The sequence below is a fragment of the Haemaphysalis longicornis genome, unplaced genomic scaffold (assembly GCF_048455015.1).
Source record: "Haemaphysalis longicornis isolate Haplotype H1 unplaced genomic scaffold, Haemaphysalis longicornis Haplotype H1 scaffold_10, whole genome shotgun sequence".
Lineage (NCBI taxonomy): Eukaryota > Metazoa > Arthropoda > Arachnida > Ixodida > Ixodidae > Haemaphysalis > Haemaphysalis longicornis.
The window spans coordinates 70,000,522-70,019,673 of NW_027526204.1; the positions used below are offsets into that span (position 1 = coordinate 70,000,522).

Consider the following 19,152-nt stretch of genomic DNA (forward strand, 5'->3'; position numbering starts at 1 on the left):
CCTGAATGCTTCTGTTTGTTTTGTGGGCATCTTAAGCAGCTAAACAAAGTGCTAGTGGAAGTGTATTTTGACCTTCTCTGCTATTTTAATGCCCAGCATTACAGAAAAAGCTTCTATACTTCAAGGTACAAAGAAATGTATAAATACCTTCAAATATAAAAATCTGAACAGCGTAGTTAATGCACGCACAGCCTTCACCTCGCCGTGTGTGGAGATGAAAATCATTGAATACAGGCGACGTCAAAGGTGTCGATGTTGTGGTGCTCCACAGATGATGTCCTCTTAACTTTCGAACTAATTAGTAGAATGTACGGCACGAAAATTCGGAAATGGGGTAGATGCCCCGTCATTAATGACTGCGCCGTGTATTGTGCTGGAGTGTTGGACATTTAGAAGCCATTTTGCTTTATCTTGTATACGGAACCACCCCATGTATATCTTGCAAAAATGCATTTTAGGGCGCCCATCTCTGGGCTGAGCTGCGTCGCCATCGCAACCGAATGAACAATGGCAAGAGCAAATAGTGAAGGAAAGCAAAGCAGGAGAGTGTCGCGAAATTGTGATGGGAGGGCGGTTTGCTGTGGTGACGCAAGTGGCCTGCGAAAGTGTGCGGTCGATTGGGACAGTATGCTCTGCCCGCACGAGACGCTCATCTGCATGACACTAGTAAAAACATGAGGGGCCGTGTGCGTGATGATGGTGTGCGTTCCCTGCCTAAAACGCGGGCCGCGGTTAGTTCCAGAGATGCACTTTGCGGCACCGACTTGCAGGCTCATCATCGCTGCCGTCAAGAGAACCCCTGAGTGAGTGCTGCCTCAGCTCACTGCTGTTGTGCCCTAATATCGCATTTGGGAGTATCGTAATCGCCAACCAATTTTTAAATAGTTTTACTAAATGTACTTCAGTTTAAAACTATGATACTAATTTATCATGTGGTCCATTATTTTGGGCGTGATTTTAATTTGGTCAGGTTTATACAGTAACAGCTCGTTAAAGGTGTTGTGCCACCAAATTTGTTGCTTGTGCATTCTTTGTTGCAAATGTTTTATATTTCCCAAGAAAGCATGATACATGCTCTCACATGCCCATATTCTGAGTAAAAAAAATTTATCGCACGATTCATGTGAACAGGATTCGGTTTCTGGGCGCCGATTCAAGCAGTGACATCACAGTGTTGCGAGGACGCTCTGCCACGTGTGTCTACCATGCGGCGCTGCGGTACGCTGCGACTTCACTGCGGCGTCTGCCCCCGCACACACGTGCTTCACCACGGAAGTAAACACGCCGACTCGTCATGTCAAGCCGCGACAGCTCCGACACGGACTCTTTGTCTGCATCATCGGATGCAGACAAATGAAAACCATAGATATGCAAACCATGGAAATGCAATTGGATATGCAATCCATGCCCCTTAAAAAAACCGCTAAAAAAGAAAACCTGGGCTCGTCCCGAATTGAACCCGCAACGTTGACCGAGCAGGCGCGACGCGCGGGACCATTGAGCCACCGCACAAATCATTTCACACAGCGAAATATCCGGTGTACTAGATGGAGGCCCATCCTTCGAGTCGTACGTCGGTGTTTACTAGCTAGTTTATAGAATTCCTGGCTTGTAAACTCAAATTTCTTAAATAGCACTTGCGCAGCAAGGTCCCGCGAAGCCCCCGCAATAGCTTATCGCCATCAACTCTGCTCCTTCGCGAAAGCGCTCGCAAAAATAAGTGTGCCAGGCTGCGACTACGATTTTGCACTCTAGGGATAGTGTTTGCCGTACTATGGTTTTACGTTAAAAACCTTTGCCGATACTGATCTCTTATTACCCGAATTACCCTACGTAACTCTTGTTCTGCACGAAACTGACCTTATATTTTGTACAGTCGAGCCGATCGCACACGCATTCCGGGGTAGCGGCGTCGCCAAAGAGCACGGCCGAAGCGTCGAACGCCAAAATACGGATGGGATTAGCGCTAGTGTTCAGTTGTATGGGCTTTGTGGACCTTACTGAGTTTATTACCCTGCAGAAACTAACAAAACAGAGCTGCGTTCATTGCGGAACGAATGTTGTCGGGGCGCAGTTTTCGCGTCTCGGTCGATTCCCGACGACGCGTCAGGCGACCAGTCAGGCGAATGGTTTTGTTGGCGTCTTCGGTCGGCGAGTCAGTCACACTACGGCGACTTTCCATCGGCCGACGTGTTTGTGTCGCCGTCGGCGTAGTGTGAAAACGCGGTCTGCCAATTCCGCAGTTCGCCAATGGTATGGCGACTCGTCAGCGTCGCGTCTATGGTGGCTAGAAAGGCCAGCATATCACGTCGTCGCCGTCGTCCGGCCTAGTATGTCTGATACGACAAAGCGACCAAACAAACTGTGATAACTGGAGTTCACGTTGACGTCGCTCGAGTCGCTAACGTGGTATGACGTCACAAACTTTGTTACGCTGGCAATTCACTGACGTCATGGTTAGTGGCGCTAGCGATGGGTCCCGATCTCCAGAAGAGCTTTTAGGCACTTTTTAGAAGCGAATTAAAATATATATTAAGCGCTTGCTGTACCAAGCACTTTGTGTTGATGGTCCTTGCATACAGAGGAAGCCTACAGAAGGCTTTTTACAGACTTAAAATTTGGTGGCACAACACCTTTAATTCAAACTTGAAGGGCTGTTCAAATTAAGTGGAGTTCAAATTAGTGGGTGGATGTTAGAGTGAATGGAAATCGTATCACACTGGACGGGCACAAGAAGAAGCCACCCATGGACTCGTTAATGCGAATTAGACTCTACTACACGTTTGTGGCTCGTGATTTTGTAAATAATGTTTCGTAAAAAATAATGACAAGTGGTAAAGCAGTGGTGCGGCGCCCTCTGTAGACGCAAAATAAGCTGTTGCAGGAGCGTAGCGCACGTGTGCCACGTTTTTTGTTTCACTGTTTTGCATCTCTAGGAAATTTGGTTCGGTTTGGATTTGCAACGCATTGGGATAATTCTAGGCCGACTACTGCCAGGAGCGATAGGAACCAGGGGGTCATAGTTCGACCAGAGTCTCATTTCGACTTACCCATTCCAGATACCAACGCATTCGAATTATCCTGAGTTTTCCCCCTTTTAAATATACAGGGCTGTGCTGGGCCAGGCATAGAGTTCGGCCAGGGCGTAAGTTCGAATTAACCGGAAGTTCGAATTAACGAGCTATTACTGCATTTCAGATATTTGAAGTACGACACCTACCCTGAGTATTGGCAGACAAACCAATTTTGGCTACTGCCAGGAACTGCAATATTGAAAAATGATAAAGGACGCGATGGTCATGGAGAGCGCATTCGTTGCAGGTTGGTAAACTTGGGACCAAGGTGCTGTCGTTGTTCAGGCATGTGTGCGGAGAGGGAGGAACCAACGAAACCAGCGAGTAATCGGCGACGAGATGCCGTCACTCTCGCTCATCGGCCAGTTATGCATTCACGATTACATCATAACACAGAAACCCGGCTGTACAATGGGACGGAAGGGGGAGTGATATGACGTTATTGGAAGAGGTGACAACTGACGCGGGAAGCCAGTGCAATGGTACTCAACGAGGCAACAGCTAGAGAAACAGTAGTGTAAGTAATCGGGCTTGTCTCAGTCAGCCTCGACCAACATTAGCTGCTTAAGCAATGCAAGAGTCGTGAACGCATAATACGGGAGCGATAGGGTGGATTCAATAATAATTCCGTCATCGGACTTGCCTTCTGCCTGCCTTCCAGCTCAGCGCCGTAGCCACGGCTTCCGTGTGTGGATTCTCCGAGTGTGACCCATGCCACAAGCTACACAAGGGCTATGAGGTGCCCGTAATAGGGGATACTATTATCCTCACCACCTAGGAATCATTATGCGCCAAAATATCAGCACACAAAATTTCTGCTTTTGGCCTCTTAGAACAGCACTGCCTGCCCCTAAAAATGGAAGCTGCCCCTTGGGCTCAGCAGCACAACACCCACACCTTAGCTACAAAGCCACCGCCGTGGGTACAGCTCTTCAGCTGTTGTGGGGTGTGATAAAAGTTAATGGCCACTTCAGTTAATGCACTGTTCTCATCTGCAGCTGGCCAAACATTTTTCCATGTATTAAAATGATTCACAAAAAAATTTTTCAGGGTGAATATTCATGCACTTTGAAAGCAAAAATCACAATTTGCACACTGCGCAGTAATGATCGTTACAAAGTGCACATCACAGGTCAAACAGAATACCTCATCACTCTATATGCCTGTAGGACCAGGATAATTTTAAGGAAACACTTTTTTTGGTCTTAATCATTACACTTTTTACCAGCACACAACTTTTGTATGATTAATTAGGCTTCTTCTAGTCAATTTTTTCTGACAGACGCTCTAGAAAGCTGTTAACATATATCCACCCGTTCCTGGATAACAAGGTATGATTTATTAGGCTGTTTTAGTTACAAGGACTGCATACAGAAGACATCTTGTGAGTTTGTGAACAATCGCTCTTAGTCATTTTTTACGAGCACAACATTTCTCATTGATAAGACTGACAAAACAGTTATTGTGGAGTTTAGTCACAACAGATTTTTAGTTCTCGAAAGTGTTTCCGAGAGATACTGTACACATGGGTCCCCTTGTCACTGTTCTCCGTCACCCAAGTTTAAAATATGGTGGCAAGTGAAGCTTTTTCAATGTATACAGTGCACGGACTTCACCAGTGTGCAATCTGTTCATCAGAGTGTGATACGTGTACCACTGGCTCTCGAATATTTTTCATGACTGCGCAATCGTAGTTATTCAAGCATTCTTCCGGGAAACTTTTTAAAACATTATGAACTGGGCTTTTTCTAGGTATGCATACTCTCATGTTTGACAAGAGACCGTTTGTGAGCAAAGCTTTTATGACAGGTGCTGCACTCGTAAGGCCTCTCGTCACAATGCAGTACTTCATGATCAACAAAGTCAAATTTTCTGATAAAGCGCTTCTCACAGATGCCACACACGTAGGGCCTCTCCCCAGAGTGCAATCTTTCATGAGTAAACAGGCCGGATTTACAAGTGAAGCTCTTTGGACACATGTAGGGCCTCTCACCAGAGTGCAAGCTTTCATGAGTGACCAAAAGGCCCTTCCCAGCAAAACTTTCTTGACAGGTACTACAAACATAAGGCTTCTTGCCTGAGTGAAGTCTTTGATGAGTAACCAGGTGGCATTTTTGAGTAAAGTTCTTCTGACAAATGCTACACATGTAGGGCTATTTGCCAGAGTGCAATCTTTCATGAATAACGAAGGTAGATTTATGGGCAAAGCTCTTCGAACAGATGGGACACACGTAGGGCCTTTCACCAGAGTGCAAGCTTTTGTGAGTGACCAGTGTACGTTTCTGAGCAAAGCTTTTCTGACAGATACTACAAACGTAAGGCTTCTCCCCAGAATGCACTCTTTCATGAGTAACCAGATGGCCTCTTTGAGTAAAGCTCTTCTGACAGGTGCTACACGTGTAGGGCCTCTCACCAGAGTGCAGTCTTTCATGAGCAACCAGGTCTCTCTTCCTAAAGAAGCCCTTCTCACAGATGCGACAGACACAGGGCCTCTCACCAGAGTGTACCAATTCATGAGCAACCATATGATATTTTCTAGTAAAGCTTTTATGACAGATGCGACACACATAGGGTTTTTTGCCAGAGTGCACTCTGTCATGAGAAACAAGGTCTGCTTTCCTAAGGAAGCTTTTCTGACAGATGCGACACACATAGGACCTCTCACCAGAGTGTACCAATTCATGAGCAACACAATAACGTTTTTGAGTAAAGCTTTTCTGACAGATGCGACACACATAGGGTCTTTCACCAGAGTGAAATCTTTCATGAGCAACCAGGTCACAATTCTTACAGAAGCCCTTCTGACAGATGGGGCAAACGTATGGCCTCTCACTAGAGTGTACTCTTTCATGAGTATTCAGGGTACCTTTCTCAGAAAAGCTTTTCTGACATATTCGACACACGAAAGGCCTCTCACCAGAGTGCAATCTTTCATGAGCAACCAGATGAGATTTTTGGGTGAAGCGCTTCTGACAAATTCCACACACATGGCACCTCTCGCCATTGTGCACTTTCACATGCATGTCCAGGCTGCGTTTGTGCCGGTAAGATTTTTGGCAAACTGTGCAGCTGTAGGGTGTCTGAATGGTGGAGACTTTCCAATGTGTGGCCCGGTGGTTGCTTTCTTGGCAGGACAGGCAGGAATATAGCTTCCCTCCAAATTGGATTTTCTTACTGTCAGTGGAAAAACTCCTAAAAAGGTAAAATGAGACAGCAAATTAGAAAATTTTCACAGGAATATAGCAACAAGCTAAATGCAAACTGCTGGACCTAACAAACCAGTTTAGTGCCCAAAAATGCATTGTTGATGCGAATATTCTCACAGTAAGCACAGCCGAATACAAAGGTGCATAAAAACGGAGCAATTTATATAAAGACTTAAAGATGCACTAGCAATTCCAGCAGTAGGGCCTTCATGCATCAATCAGACGTGAATTTTTTAAATTTTTGCCAAGCAATGTAAGCTCCAATAAAAGCGGCCGCGCAGTCAAAATGAACGTTTCATTAATTCGAAACATTTCGTGTTCTGTAGTGCTCCCAGCGCTTGTCCAGAAGCAAACGATGCCTTATTCACCAAAAAATTAATCAATTTAAGTAAAAATCTTGATTCTGCCACCAAATCGTATTTCCGCGACGTCTGCAATGACATCACAAGAGCAGGTCTTCAAGCTAAACCTAGTGTGCTGCGGAGCCTTGTTTACTGTTAGTCATCTAGATGGGGCTACCATACGGCGGAGGCCATTTTCTGTCTACGCTTTACTTTTGACTGTATTTGTACCTGGCTCGTTTTCGTTGAGGAAGGAAATAACCGTTTCGTGGTACAGAGTGTTCACTCGAGAAATATGGTCCTGTCAATCGGCCAACGTCGTCTGAGACAAGCCCAAAGTGCTGCAGTGCTGTGCACAATGCGCACAGTACCAACAGCGGCCCGCATCGCTACTTTCAAGTTTACGTGTGCTTTTGTAACTTCCACTGTTTATCCCATCATTATTAGTGCTCTAAACAATATGCCCTAAATGTAAGGGTAAAAAGCTCGTTTGTTTACCAAGCTTATCAGCCCTGCTTAATTTGTGTTCGCTTTTGCTGTCCCCAGCGAATCGCAGAGCTGTCACATGACATCATAGGTTCTGTTGCGGGAAATGAGCTGGAGTTGCATGGCCATTCCCTTTTTTTAAATTACGTAGCTTATTTGAGTGAAGTTCATGCTAAAAATGGTGTCAGTATGATTTTAACGAGGAAATATTTCGAATGAACCAAACGTGTTTTATTTGCATGGCCCCTTTAAGCCATATAATAAACACATGCCTGAAAATGCAAATAGTAATTTTAAATATTAACAAATACAGTTCCCCAAAACATGGCAGAATGAATATATCGTATCTGGAGTTCCCCAAAACTGTGTTTTACTACCACATAAAATGCAGCAAAATCTTTTTTTCAACTAAAAGTAATTGCAGTACTAAGAGTGAGTTGCACACCTAAGAGTAACAGGCGCATGCCTTTCTACAAGAAATCTCCAATAACATGCCTAATAACTCTATTGCGAAGCAATTTACCTGTTTATACTCTCAAAGTTTGTCTCGAATTTTCAGCATAAAATGCAGGCTACAAAAACCAAAAGGCACTGTTCAATCAGTTGGTTGATTGGTGACTGTAAAGCAGTACTTTTAAAAGTCTTTCTCGCTTGACAATGAGGTACAAACTTGTGATATAAGTCTGGAAATGTAGAACTGCTGTAGGCTACTTGGTGTATCGGGATCACAGTCACCACAGAGAACACGACATCATCACTTTGAGTTGACAAAATATAGCTCACCAGTTATCATGTGTAGGAGCACAGCATACCATTAAAAAGTTTTAGCCAAAATTGAACACACCCGGAACTAAAAAAAATGACCTCATATCTGAATGCTCCCTTGCACATCTCGTCTAAAGACAATAACCATCTGTCGCCCTTGAAATGTAATCTGCTCCACTCTATCCCCATCACTCTGCACTGTTACCCTCAAGGTTATAGCAATCACAATTTTCGCAATGAAATTCAATTTTAATGCGCTTAGACTGCTCCTCACTGCATAATAGACAAACGTCCTCACTGCATAATAGACAAACGTGCAAATTGCTGCTTTTTTTACTTATCATGGCTTATTTCATTCGTAATAACTAGTAAAACACGGATTATTTAATAAAAGAATGTTGCTCGTCAGCTATAAACCTCTGACTCGCGGAAAGCTTGCCTGATGTTTTCTTGGTGCTGTATGAAAATGACTCATGCCCGCGGCACCGGAAAAAATTTTCACATTCGTTGCCCATGAAAGACTATCATCTTTAGTTGCAGGGAACATAAGCTTTCTGCTACACTGTGAGAACACATAAGCAACATTTTCTGTAGGTTGTTTGGGTGGCAGAGAACGCTGGTGTCACTGCCAATAAAAATTCGTGAATCAGACATGATCCCGATTGCTGCGTCATCATGACTGATCGGTCCCCCTTAGGGAGCAACGTCACAATTGTGGCTCAGTATGTTGACATCGCAGGCAGATGGGGTTCGGTAAATTGGCCATGAACTTCTTATGGCTGCTGTGGTTAGTGGCTAATCCACCTGAATGGATGTGGTAGTCCTAAATTCAGCTTTACAGTAAGTGACATTATAGTGCCTAAGCATATGCCAAGCAACATTATACTTACTGAACCAGACCGACTCACTGTAGAGCTGCCAGTAGCAAGATTCCATTTCCTCGTGGGTACAAGTCTCCCAGTTCCTAAACACATCCAGTGTCACCCACTTGTTCCCTTCTGACACTTGTGTTTCCCACAACTGCTAACACAGCCTGGTGTTCAGTCTCAGTAGCATAATTCTTTATTCGGTGAGTGCCCCGCTTTCCAAAAAAAGGCGTTACAGCAGGGGGGTGACAGACTGGAATAAAACAATTCTTCGCTCATACAGCACAATTGCTTGTCTTGCAGCCGGTTCCAATCTCTAATGGTCATCGCAAAAAGGAATTGTAAAACATGGTTGTTCTTGCACGATACTCTTTCACTTTGTGTCGGTGGTCATGTCGACTGGATATGTAAGTGGGTACAATGAAATAGTTATGACGGTCAATTCCAGTCTGCCCACGAAAGACAGAAAAGAAAAACTTTAAATGCAGTTTTTGCTGCCCAAAGAAAGCAATTCCCAACCCAATTGAGCTTTCATAGCAGTGCAGCTGTCTCTCCGCTTGTACCGCCCTAAAACAAACCGCGCAGCTCTGTTCTGTATTTTTTCGAGCATATCAATCAAGTTCACCTGCATCGGGTCCCACACAGGGCATGCGTATTCCAAAATCGGTCTAATACATGTGAGGTAGGCTGTATTTTTTAATGTTTGGGGTGCCCATCTTAGGTTGTTCTGAATAAAGTTTAGAGCCCTTGCCGCTTTACCAACAACGTAATGAACATTGGCATTCCATGAGCAATCATGCGACAAAACAATGCCAAGATATTTGCATGTTGGTTCGGTAGTAACAGTATGTGTATCTATGGTGTACGCCGTTACTATTGGTTTCTTTTTGAAGTCGAAGGCCCAAGTGCTGCACTGGTTCGAGCATTTCTAAAGCTGTTTCTCTTCCTGAACCATATACAACACTCCCATAGTCCAACCGCGAGCCTACCAGGCTGGTAAACACGCGGAGCAGAAGTTCTTTGTCAGCACCATACGAGTGCTGCGACAAGACCTTGAGAATATTCATTGTTTTAAGACATTTTTGTTTTGAGCTGTTTCATATGAGGGATAAAGGAAAGTTTTTCATCAAGAATTATACCGAGGAACTTGTGTTCTTTTTTGACTGGAATCGAGACACCATTCAGTTTGATGTCTGCATCTGGCCTGATCCCACGCCTTTTGGAAAACACAACACAAGTGCTCTTGACTGGGTTCAGCTTAAAACCGTTCTGATCAGCCCAGCCTGCTAGTTTGTTGACACCAAGCTGAACTTGGCGTTTGCAGATTGACATATTGCACGATTTAAAAGATATTTGCACATCATCTACATATAATGTACAGGAAATGGTTCGTGGCAATGTCTTTCGAAGTGAGTTCATCTTGACAATGAACAATGTGCAGCTCAAAACGCCGCCTTGAGGTACGCCGTTTTCCTGCATGAAAACATTTGAAAGGGCAGTGCCAACTCTCACACGAAAGGTTCGCTGCGCCAGGTAGCTATAAAGAGGAGGAGACATATTTCCAGAGACACCGAAGGCTTTTAGGTCGCAAAGTATACCGTATCGCCAAGCGGTATCGTAGGCTTTCTCAAGATCAAGAAAGACCGTACCACAAAACTGTTTATGGACAAACGCATCCTTGATATACGACTCAAGGGCGACGCGTTGGTCGTTTGTGGATCGCCCCACCCTGAAGCCGGCCTGGCAGCTCTCGAGACCATTGAACTCTAAGAAGTACACGAGTCTCCTGTTGATCATCTTCTCCAGAAGCTTTCCCAGGCAGCTTGTGAGGGCGATGGGTAGATAACTGGCGGGAGAAGAAGGGTCCTTACCCTCCTTCAGGAACGCCACTACAATAGCCTCCCTCTAAGATTTTGGGATGTGCCCCGAAAGCCATATGTTGTATAGGTGTAGGAGTGTTTCAAGAGTGTCTGGGTGTAGGTGTTGTATCATGGTGTATGTAATCTTATCTGCGCCTGGAGCTGAAGGTTTACATGTGCTCAGGGCAGCTCTGAACTCATAGAGTGTAAATTCAGAATTGTAACCAGATTTTGACCTGTTATTGTCATCTAGGGACTTCTTTTCACAAGTATTTTTATGTTTCAGGAAAGTGTTTGTGTAGTGTGCAGAGCTGGAAACGTGTTGGAAGTGTTGTGCAAGTCATAGCCTGGTCTTCGAGTGTGTCGCCTGTTGTACTGACCAGGGGCAGGCTATGTGTATGTTGTCCTTTAAAGGAGCCATGAAGAGAAAATGCAAGTTGGTTTTATTCGAAAGATTTCGTGTTTTATAGTGCCCCCAGCGCTTGTCCGGATACAAACGGTGCTTTATTCACTGAGAAACTAAAGAATTTAGGTTAAAATTTTGATTTTCCCGCTCAATCGTGCGTTTTCGTGGTCCCAAATGACATCACAGGAACCGACCGCTCTGCAGCCTAGAGTACCTTCATTCACGCATCTGCCGTACAAGGTAGAGACACGTATACGCTGGCGCCGCCATTTTCGGTTGCTCGCTTGCCGCCGAAGCAAGTCATTGTGTCAAAACCGCGCTAAAATTATCGCCGCAACGCGGTTTACTGAAGAAGTTTGAATCATATTGTCTGTTTCGCGTTGCTAGGTCTCGTGGGAAACGAAAAGAATAACGCGTTGAGCCCGTTGGCCCAATTGCGGCGGCACGGGACCGTTCAAAGTTTGCCTCCACCCTGTACAGCGGTGTTGGTTTGTTCCTGCGTTTCTTTACGTTCTGTAACCTAGATGGAGCCACCATAACCTGGCAAGCGTTTGGTTTGTTTTTGCCCGCATTTAAACCTGGCTTGTTTTTGTTCTGGGAGAAAATATTCGTTCCCTGAAACAGTGCTCACTCGACAAATGGGGTCACGTAAGACAGCGTTGCTTGCGTCAATCGGCCAGTGTCGTCTGAGACAACCCCAAGCCCCGTAGTGCTGTGCAGCTAAACCAAGCATGCTGTGCGCGTACGAACAGCAGAACGCATCAGTACTTCTATGTTTACATGTGCTTTCGTAACTTCCACTGTTTGTCCCATCATTCTTATTGCTTTGTAAAGAAAATCGCTCGTTCGTCTAGTTTGTAAGCTCTACCTAATTTGCATCTGCTTCTGCCAGCCTTCGCCAATCGCAGAGCTTAGCTCATGTGACATCATAGGTTCTGTTGCGGGAAATGAGCTGGTGGGTCGCATGACCATTCCCGTTTTTCCTAATTATGTAGCTTATTTGAGCGAAGTTTACGTTAAGTGGTGTGAGTATGATTCTAACGAGACAATCTTTTGAATGAACCAAACTTGCGTTTTCTCTACATGGCTCCTTTAAGTTTGCGTATTTTTGTCCATACCTTGTGTGCGTCTGTGTATGAGTTAATGGATGTAAGGAAGGTGCGCCAACTCTCTCGTTTGGCCTCACGGCGCACACGTTTTCCTAACGCCTTGGCCCATTTGAACAACAAAAGATTACACAACGTGGGGTACCGACGGAGGATACCCCACGCCTTGTTCTGGGCCTCTCGCGCCCGCCTACAGTCCTCATTCCACCACGGCCTCCGCTGGTTGCGCGGGGCACCAGAGGCGTAGGGAATGGACTTTTCGGCGGCATCGAGGATGTGCGCCCTGAGGAGTTGGGCAGCTTCTTCAACATGTAGGTGTCCAATGGATGTGTGGTGTAGTTTGGATGTTTCTGTAAATGTACTCCAGTTCGCTCTATCTTCATTGAACCTGTTATGGGAAAGTGAACTGTTCGGGCCTTTGCCTATGTATGTTAATGCGGTTGGGAAGTGGTCACTACCATATGGGTTAGTGCCAAAATCCCATTCAAGAGGTGGAAAGAGTACTGCCAAGCCAATAGCCAAGTCGAGGTGTGAATAAGTGTTGTGCCTTAGATTATGGTATGTAGGCTTGTTTTTATTGAATAGGCATGCTCCCGATGATGTTAGATATTTGTCGATAAGGCGACCTCGGGCATCTGTGCGAGCTGAGTCCTAAAGAGAGTTATGTGCATTGAGGTCGCCTAAAAGAATGAAAGGTGCAAGTAGCTGATCTACAAGGCCCTCGAAATCCGAGCTCGAGAGCTGGAAATCAGGAGGGATGTAAACTGAGGATAGTGTTATTAGCGTATTGAAAATTATGGTACGAATGGCAACAGCCTCAAGGACGGTCTGTAACTGGATAGAATGACACGCCAAGGACTTTCGGCAATGATGGCCACACCCCCGGAAGATGTACCACCATCATCCCTGTCCTTCCTAAATACCAGGTAACTATTCAAAAAGTTTGTATGCTTGGAATTTGAATGTGTTTCTTGTATACACGACACTTGGCTGATTGGAGTGCAGTATCTCGTACACATCGTCAAAATCGTTTTCGTCAAGATCGTTCAAGATCTCGTACACATCCTTTAAGGCCTCTACAGTTCCATGGAATTATGTTTTCTCTTCCAATTATTTAGTTTGAGAGCTACTGGAGTGTGTATGTTTATGTGTCGTCTTTCAGGGCTGTGACTCGCCTTTTTGGGCTTGTGAGGAGGCTTTGGAATCGGGACACATTCCTTGCGGTGCACCACAGAAAAGAACGGTCCGCAATCCGTTTCGTCCTCTGATGTCCTTGGAGTGCCTGGGTGATCAGGCTCCTTGGACCGCGCACCCTTGGGGGCCCGTTTTTCCTTGCCCGTAACCGCCGAGGGTTTCAGGAACACCTCAGATGGCACATGCGGTGCGGTGAAGGTGGGAGCTGCCGCTGGTTCCTCCATCTCCATCTCCTCCGCGCCCTCACCTGTAGTTTGGGATGCTGGAGCGGACGTGGAGGATGCAGCATCACTTCCACCAGACGTGGTTGCAACCACAGCCGCTGCTGGCTCAGCGAGTGATGCGGAGGCAGGTCGGGCCACCAGAGGCAACCCGGTAGGGGGCGGGGACAGGATCAAGTCCGACTCGCGGTACTAGGTCCCCGCCGAAACCAGACGCCGCCCCCCCCCCCCGCGAGCTGCGTCGACGTACCTCCCCAGAGGGACTGAGGCAAACCTCTTGCGCGCCTCTGGGAAGGAAGGTGATGTTTTCGTTGACTTTCAAGGCAATGATCTGGTTTTCTTGTTTGAACTTTTCACAGCTCCTAGAATAGCCAGCATGTGGTCCCTCACAGTTCGCACAGGTGAAGTTCTCGGATTTACAATTGTCAGTTAGATGATCATGTGCTGCACATTTTGCGCACGTCAATTTACCACGACAAGAGGTTGTGCCATGCCCAAACCGCTGACACTTGAAACAGCGACGTGGGTTCGGCACGTAGGGTCGGATTGGACATCTCAAGAAACCTGCGTTGACCGACTCAGGAAGGGTTGAGCGGTCAAGGGTCAAGATTATGTGCTTGGTTGGAATTATTTCATCATTTCGGCGTATGGTGATTCGCCTCACTGCTGTCACGCCCTGATCTCAGAGGCCCTCGAGCAGATCTGCTTCAGTCTCATTCATTAGATCCCGATCAGAGATCACGCCCTGGCAGCTATTGAGGCTATGATGGGGTGTGATCTTGATGTCAACATCTACCATGCGTGTTTGCTTGAGGAGGTTAGAGGATTGTTGTTTGTTTCCTACTTCTATCAAAACTCTCATTGTGAGTTTCTTAGCCTTGTACGACTTTCCGATAAGGCTTTCAAGAAACTTGGAGATTAGAAACACAGACTGGGAGGTGACGGGGTTTGTCTTGTCAAGAGATTCCATGATCAAAAACCGCGAGAAATTATCATGCTTTGGGAGAGCGATTGATTGCAAAGAGAAAATAAAACTTCGGTGCGGCCCCTTGTCGGGGGCCAATCACATTTGGGGGGGGGGGGGTTTAGAAAATGCCATATATCATAGTATAAAAGCAGGAGACGGGGGTACTTTCTTCTTTGACTTTACCCTGATGGTCAAAGAGGTCCCGGAGCTCCCTGCCTGGTAAACAGACAGGGAGCCCATCCGCCGGAGCTTGACCTGGGCTCCGACGGCCACCGTTTGAGGTTTCTACCCTTCACCTTAAAACCCATTACCACGGTCGGTTACAGCGTGAGTGTGGGGGCTCAAGGTCCGCGGTGTCGCCACCACCGTCACCAAGATTACTCAAGGTGCCCCGTGCGGGGCCTCTCGCTCATCGGCCAGTTACGCATTCACGATTACATCATAACACAGAAACCCGGCTGTACAATGGGACGGAGGGGGGAGCGATACGACGTTATTGGAAGAAGTGACAACTGACGCGGGAAGCCAGTGCAATGGTACTCGACTTGGCAACAGCTAGAAGAACAGTAGTGTACGTAACCGGGCTTGTCTCAGTCAGCCTCGAACAACATTAGCTGCTTAAGCAATGCAGAAGTCGTGAACGCATAATATGGGAGAGATAGGGTGGATTCAATAATAATTCCGTCATCAGACTTGCCTTCTGCCTGCCTTCCAGCTCAGCGCCGTAGCCACGGCTTCCATGTGTGAATTCTCCGAGTGTGACCCATGCCACAAGCTACACAAGGGCTATGAGGTGCCCGTAATAGAGGACACTATTATCCTGACCACCTAGGAATCATTATGCGCCAAAATCTCGGCACACAGAATTTTTGCTTTTTGCCTCTTAGAACAGCACTAGCGGCCCCTAAGAGTAGAAGCTGCCCCTTGGGCTCAGCAGTACAACACCCACACCGTAACTACAAAACCACCGTCGTGGGTACAGCTCTTCAGCTGTTGGGGGGTGTGATAAAAGTTAGTGGCCACTTCAGTTAATACACTGTTCTCATCTGCAGCTGGCCAATCATTTTTCATGTATTAAAGTTATTCACAAGAAAATTTTTCAGGGTGAATATTCATGCACTTTGAAAGCAAAAATCACAATTTGCACACTGCGCAGTAATGATCGTTACAAAGTGCACATCACAGGTCAACCAGAATACCTCATCACTCTATATGCCTGTAGGACAAGGATAATTTTAAGGAAACACTTTTTTTCGGTTTTAATAATTACACTTTTTACCAGCGCACAACTTTTTCACGATTATTTAGGCTTCTTCTAGTCAATTTTTCCTGACAGATGCTCCAGAAAGCTGTTAACATATAACCACCCATTCCTGGATAACAAGGTATGATTTATTGGGCTGTGTTATTTACAAGGACAGCATACAGAAGACATCTTGTAAGTTTGTGAACCGTCACGCTTAGTCATTTTTTATGAGCACAACTTTTGTCATTGACAACACTGACAAAACAGTTATTGTGGAGTGCAGTCACTCACAACAGATGTTTAGTTCTCGAAAGTGTTTCCGAGAGACACTCTACACATGGGCCCGGCCCCGTCACTGTTCTCCGTCACCCAAGTTTAAAATATGCTTGCAAGTGAAGCTTTTTCAATGTATACAGTGCACGGACTTCACCAGTGTGCAATCTGTTCATCAGTGTGATACGTGTACCACTGGCAATTGCTCTCCAATATTTTTCATGACTGCACAATCGTAGTGAGTTATTGAAGCATTCTTCAGGCAACTTTTTAAAACATTATGAACTGTGCTTTTTGCAGGTATGCATACTCTTACGTTTGACAAGAGACAGTTTGTGAGCAAAGCTTTTATGACAGGTGCTGCACTCGTAAGGCCTCTGTCACAATGCAGTACTTCACGATCAACCAAGTCAAATTTTCTGATAAAGCTCTTCTGACAGATGCCAAACATGTAGAGCCTCTCCCCAGAGTGCAATGTTTCGTGAGTAAACAGGCCGGATTTACAAGTGAAGCTCTTTGGACACATGTAGGGCCTCTCACCAGAGTGCAAGCTTTCATGAGTGCAAGCCAGAAGGCCCTTCCGAGCAAAACTTTCTTGCCTGGTACTACAAACATAAGGCTTCTTGCCTGAGTGAAGCCTTTGATGAGTAACCAGGTGGCATATTTGAATAAAGCACTTCTGACAAATGCTACACAGTAGGACTATTTGCTAGATGCAATCGTTCATGAATAACCAAGCTAGATTTACGAGCAAAGCTCTTCGAACAGATCCGACACACGTAGGGCCTTTCACCAGAGTGCAAGCTTTTGTGAGTGACCAGTTGGCGTTTCTGAGCAAAGCTCTTCGGACAGATACTACAAACGTAAGGCTTCTCGCCAGAATGCACTCTTTCATGAGTAACCAGATGGCCTCTTTGAGTAAAGCTCTTCTGACAGGTGCTACACATGTAGGGCCTCTCACCAGAGTGCACTCTTTCATGATCAACCACGTCTTTCTTCCTAAAGAAGCCCTTCTCACAGATGCTACACACATAGGGTCTTTTGCCAGAGTGCACTCTTTCATGAGCAAGTAAATTATAATTTTTAGTAAAGCTTTTCTGACAGATGCGACACACATAGGGTCTCTTGCCAGAGTGCACACTTTCATGAGAAACGAGGCCTGCCTTCCTAAGGAAGCTTTTCTGACAGATGCGACACACATAGGGCCTCTCACCAGAGTGTACCAATTCATGAGCTACCAAATTATTTTTTTGAGTAAAGCTTTTCTGACAGATGCGACACACATAGGGCCTTTCACCAGAGTGAAATCTTTCATGAGCAACCAGATGAGATTTTTGAGTGAAGCTCTTTTGACAGATTCCACACACATGGCACCTCTCGCCATTGTGCACTTTCACATGCCTGTCCAGGCTGCGTTTCTGCCGGTAAGATTTTTGGCAAACTGTGCAAATGTAGGGCGTCTGAATGGTGGACACTTTCCATTGTGTGGCCCGGTGGTTGCTTTCTTGACAGGACAGGCAGGAATATAGCTTCCCTCCAAATTGAATTTTCTTACTGTCCGTGGAAAAACTAAAAGGGTAAAATGAGACACCAACTTAGAAAAATTTCACAGGAATATGGCAACAAGCTAAATGCAAACTGCTGGATCTAACAAACCTGTTTTGTGCCCAAAAATGCATTGTTCATGTGAATATTCTCACAGTAAGCACAGCAGAATACAAAGGTGCATAAAAATGGAGCAATTTATATGAAGACTTAAAGATTGACTCGCAAGTCCAGCAGCAGGGCCTACATGATCAATCACACCTGAAGTTTTCAGATTTTCGCCAAGCAAAGGAAGCTCCAAATAAAGCGGCCATGCAGTCCAGTTTCTTTTATTCGAAGCATTTCGTGTTCTGTAGTGCCCCCAGCACTTGTCCAGAAGCAAACGATGCCTTATTCACCGAAAAATTAATCAATTTAAGTTAAAAATCTTGATTCTACCACCCAATTTAATTTAAAAATCTTGATTCTGCCACCAAATCGTATTTCTGCGACGTCTGCAATGACATCACAGGAGCAGGTCTTCAAGCTAAACCTAGTGTGCTGCGGAGCCTCGTTTACTGCTAGTCATCCTAGATGGTGCCACCATACGGTGGTGGCCATTTTCTGCCTACGCTTTACTTTTCACTGTATTTGTACCTGGCTTGTTTTTTGTTGAGGAAGAAAATATCCGTTTCGTGAAACAGTGTTGACTCGACAAATATGGTCCTGTCAATTACGCCAATCGGCCAGCGTCGTCTGAGACAATCCCAAAGTGCTGCAGTGCTGTGCATAGTGCGCACAGTACCAACAGCAGCACGCATCGCTACTTTCATGTTTACATGTGCTTTTGTAACTTCCACTGTTTATCCCATGATTATTAGTGTTATGAAAAAATATGCCCTGAATGTAAGCGCAAAAAGCTTGTTTGTTTGCCAAGCTTATCAGCCCTGCCTAATTTGTGTTTGCTTTTGCCGGCCCCAGCCAATCGCAGAGCTGTCACATTACATCATAGGTTCTGTTACGGGGAATGAGCTAGAGAGTTGCACGGCCATTCCCTTTTTTTCTCTAATTATGTACCTTATTTGAGTGAAGTTCATGCTATAAGTGGTGTCAGTATGATTTTAACGAGGAAATATTTCCAATGAACCAAACGTGTTTTGTCTGCATGGCCCCTTTAAGCCATTATAATAAACACATGCCTGAAAATGCAAGTAATATTAAATTTATATATTAACAAATACAGTTCCCCAAATATACGGCAGAATGAATATATAGTATCAGGAGTTCCCCAAAACTGTGTTTTACTACCACATAAAATGCCACAAAACCTCTTTTTCAACTTGTAATTGCAGTACTAAGAGTGAGTTGCAACCTAAGATGTGCATACCTTTCTACAAGAAATCTTCAATAACATGCCTAATAACTCTATTGCAAAGCAATTTACTTGTTTATACTCTCAAACTTTCTCTCGAAGTTTCAGCATAAAATGCAGGCTACAAGAACCAAAAGGCACTGTTCAATCGGTTGATTGTTGACTGTAAAACTGTACTTTCAAAAGTCTTTCTCGCTTCACAATGAGGTACACACTTGTAATAAGAGTGTCTGGAAATGATAAACT

The 19,152-nt window shown here is 45.3% G+C and overlaps 1 protein-coding gene across 3 annotated transcripts in view; it reads right to left on the bottom strand.

Annotated features, from left to right (window-relative positions):
- Window positions 1-4,118: 4,118 nt before the first annotated feature.
- Window positions 4,119-19,152, bottom strand: part of LOC144158712 (uncharacterized) — a 39,597-nt gene continuing 24,563 nt past the window's right edge. The window contains exon 7 of one of the 3 annotated variants that reach the window (XM_077689784.1): window positions 4,119-6,266. In XM_077689784.1, coding sequence (XP_077545910.1) covers window positions 5,228-6,266 — 1,039 coding nt within the window. In that variant the 3' untranslated portion in view covers window positions 4,119-5,227. Of the gene's footprint in view, window positions 6,267-15,601; window positions 17,580-19,152 lie in introns of those variants that run through there. The other 2 variants (XM_077689786.1, XM_077689785.1) reach the window with 2 other exon arrangements.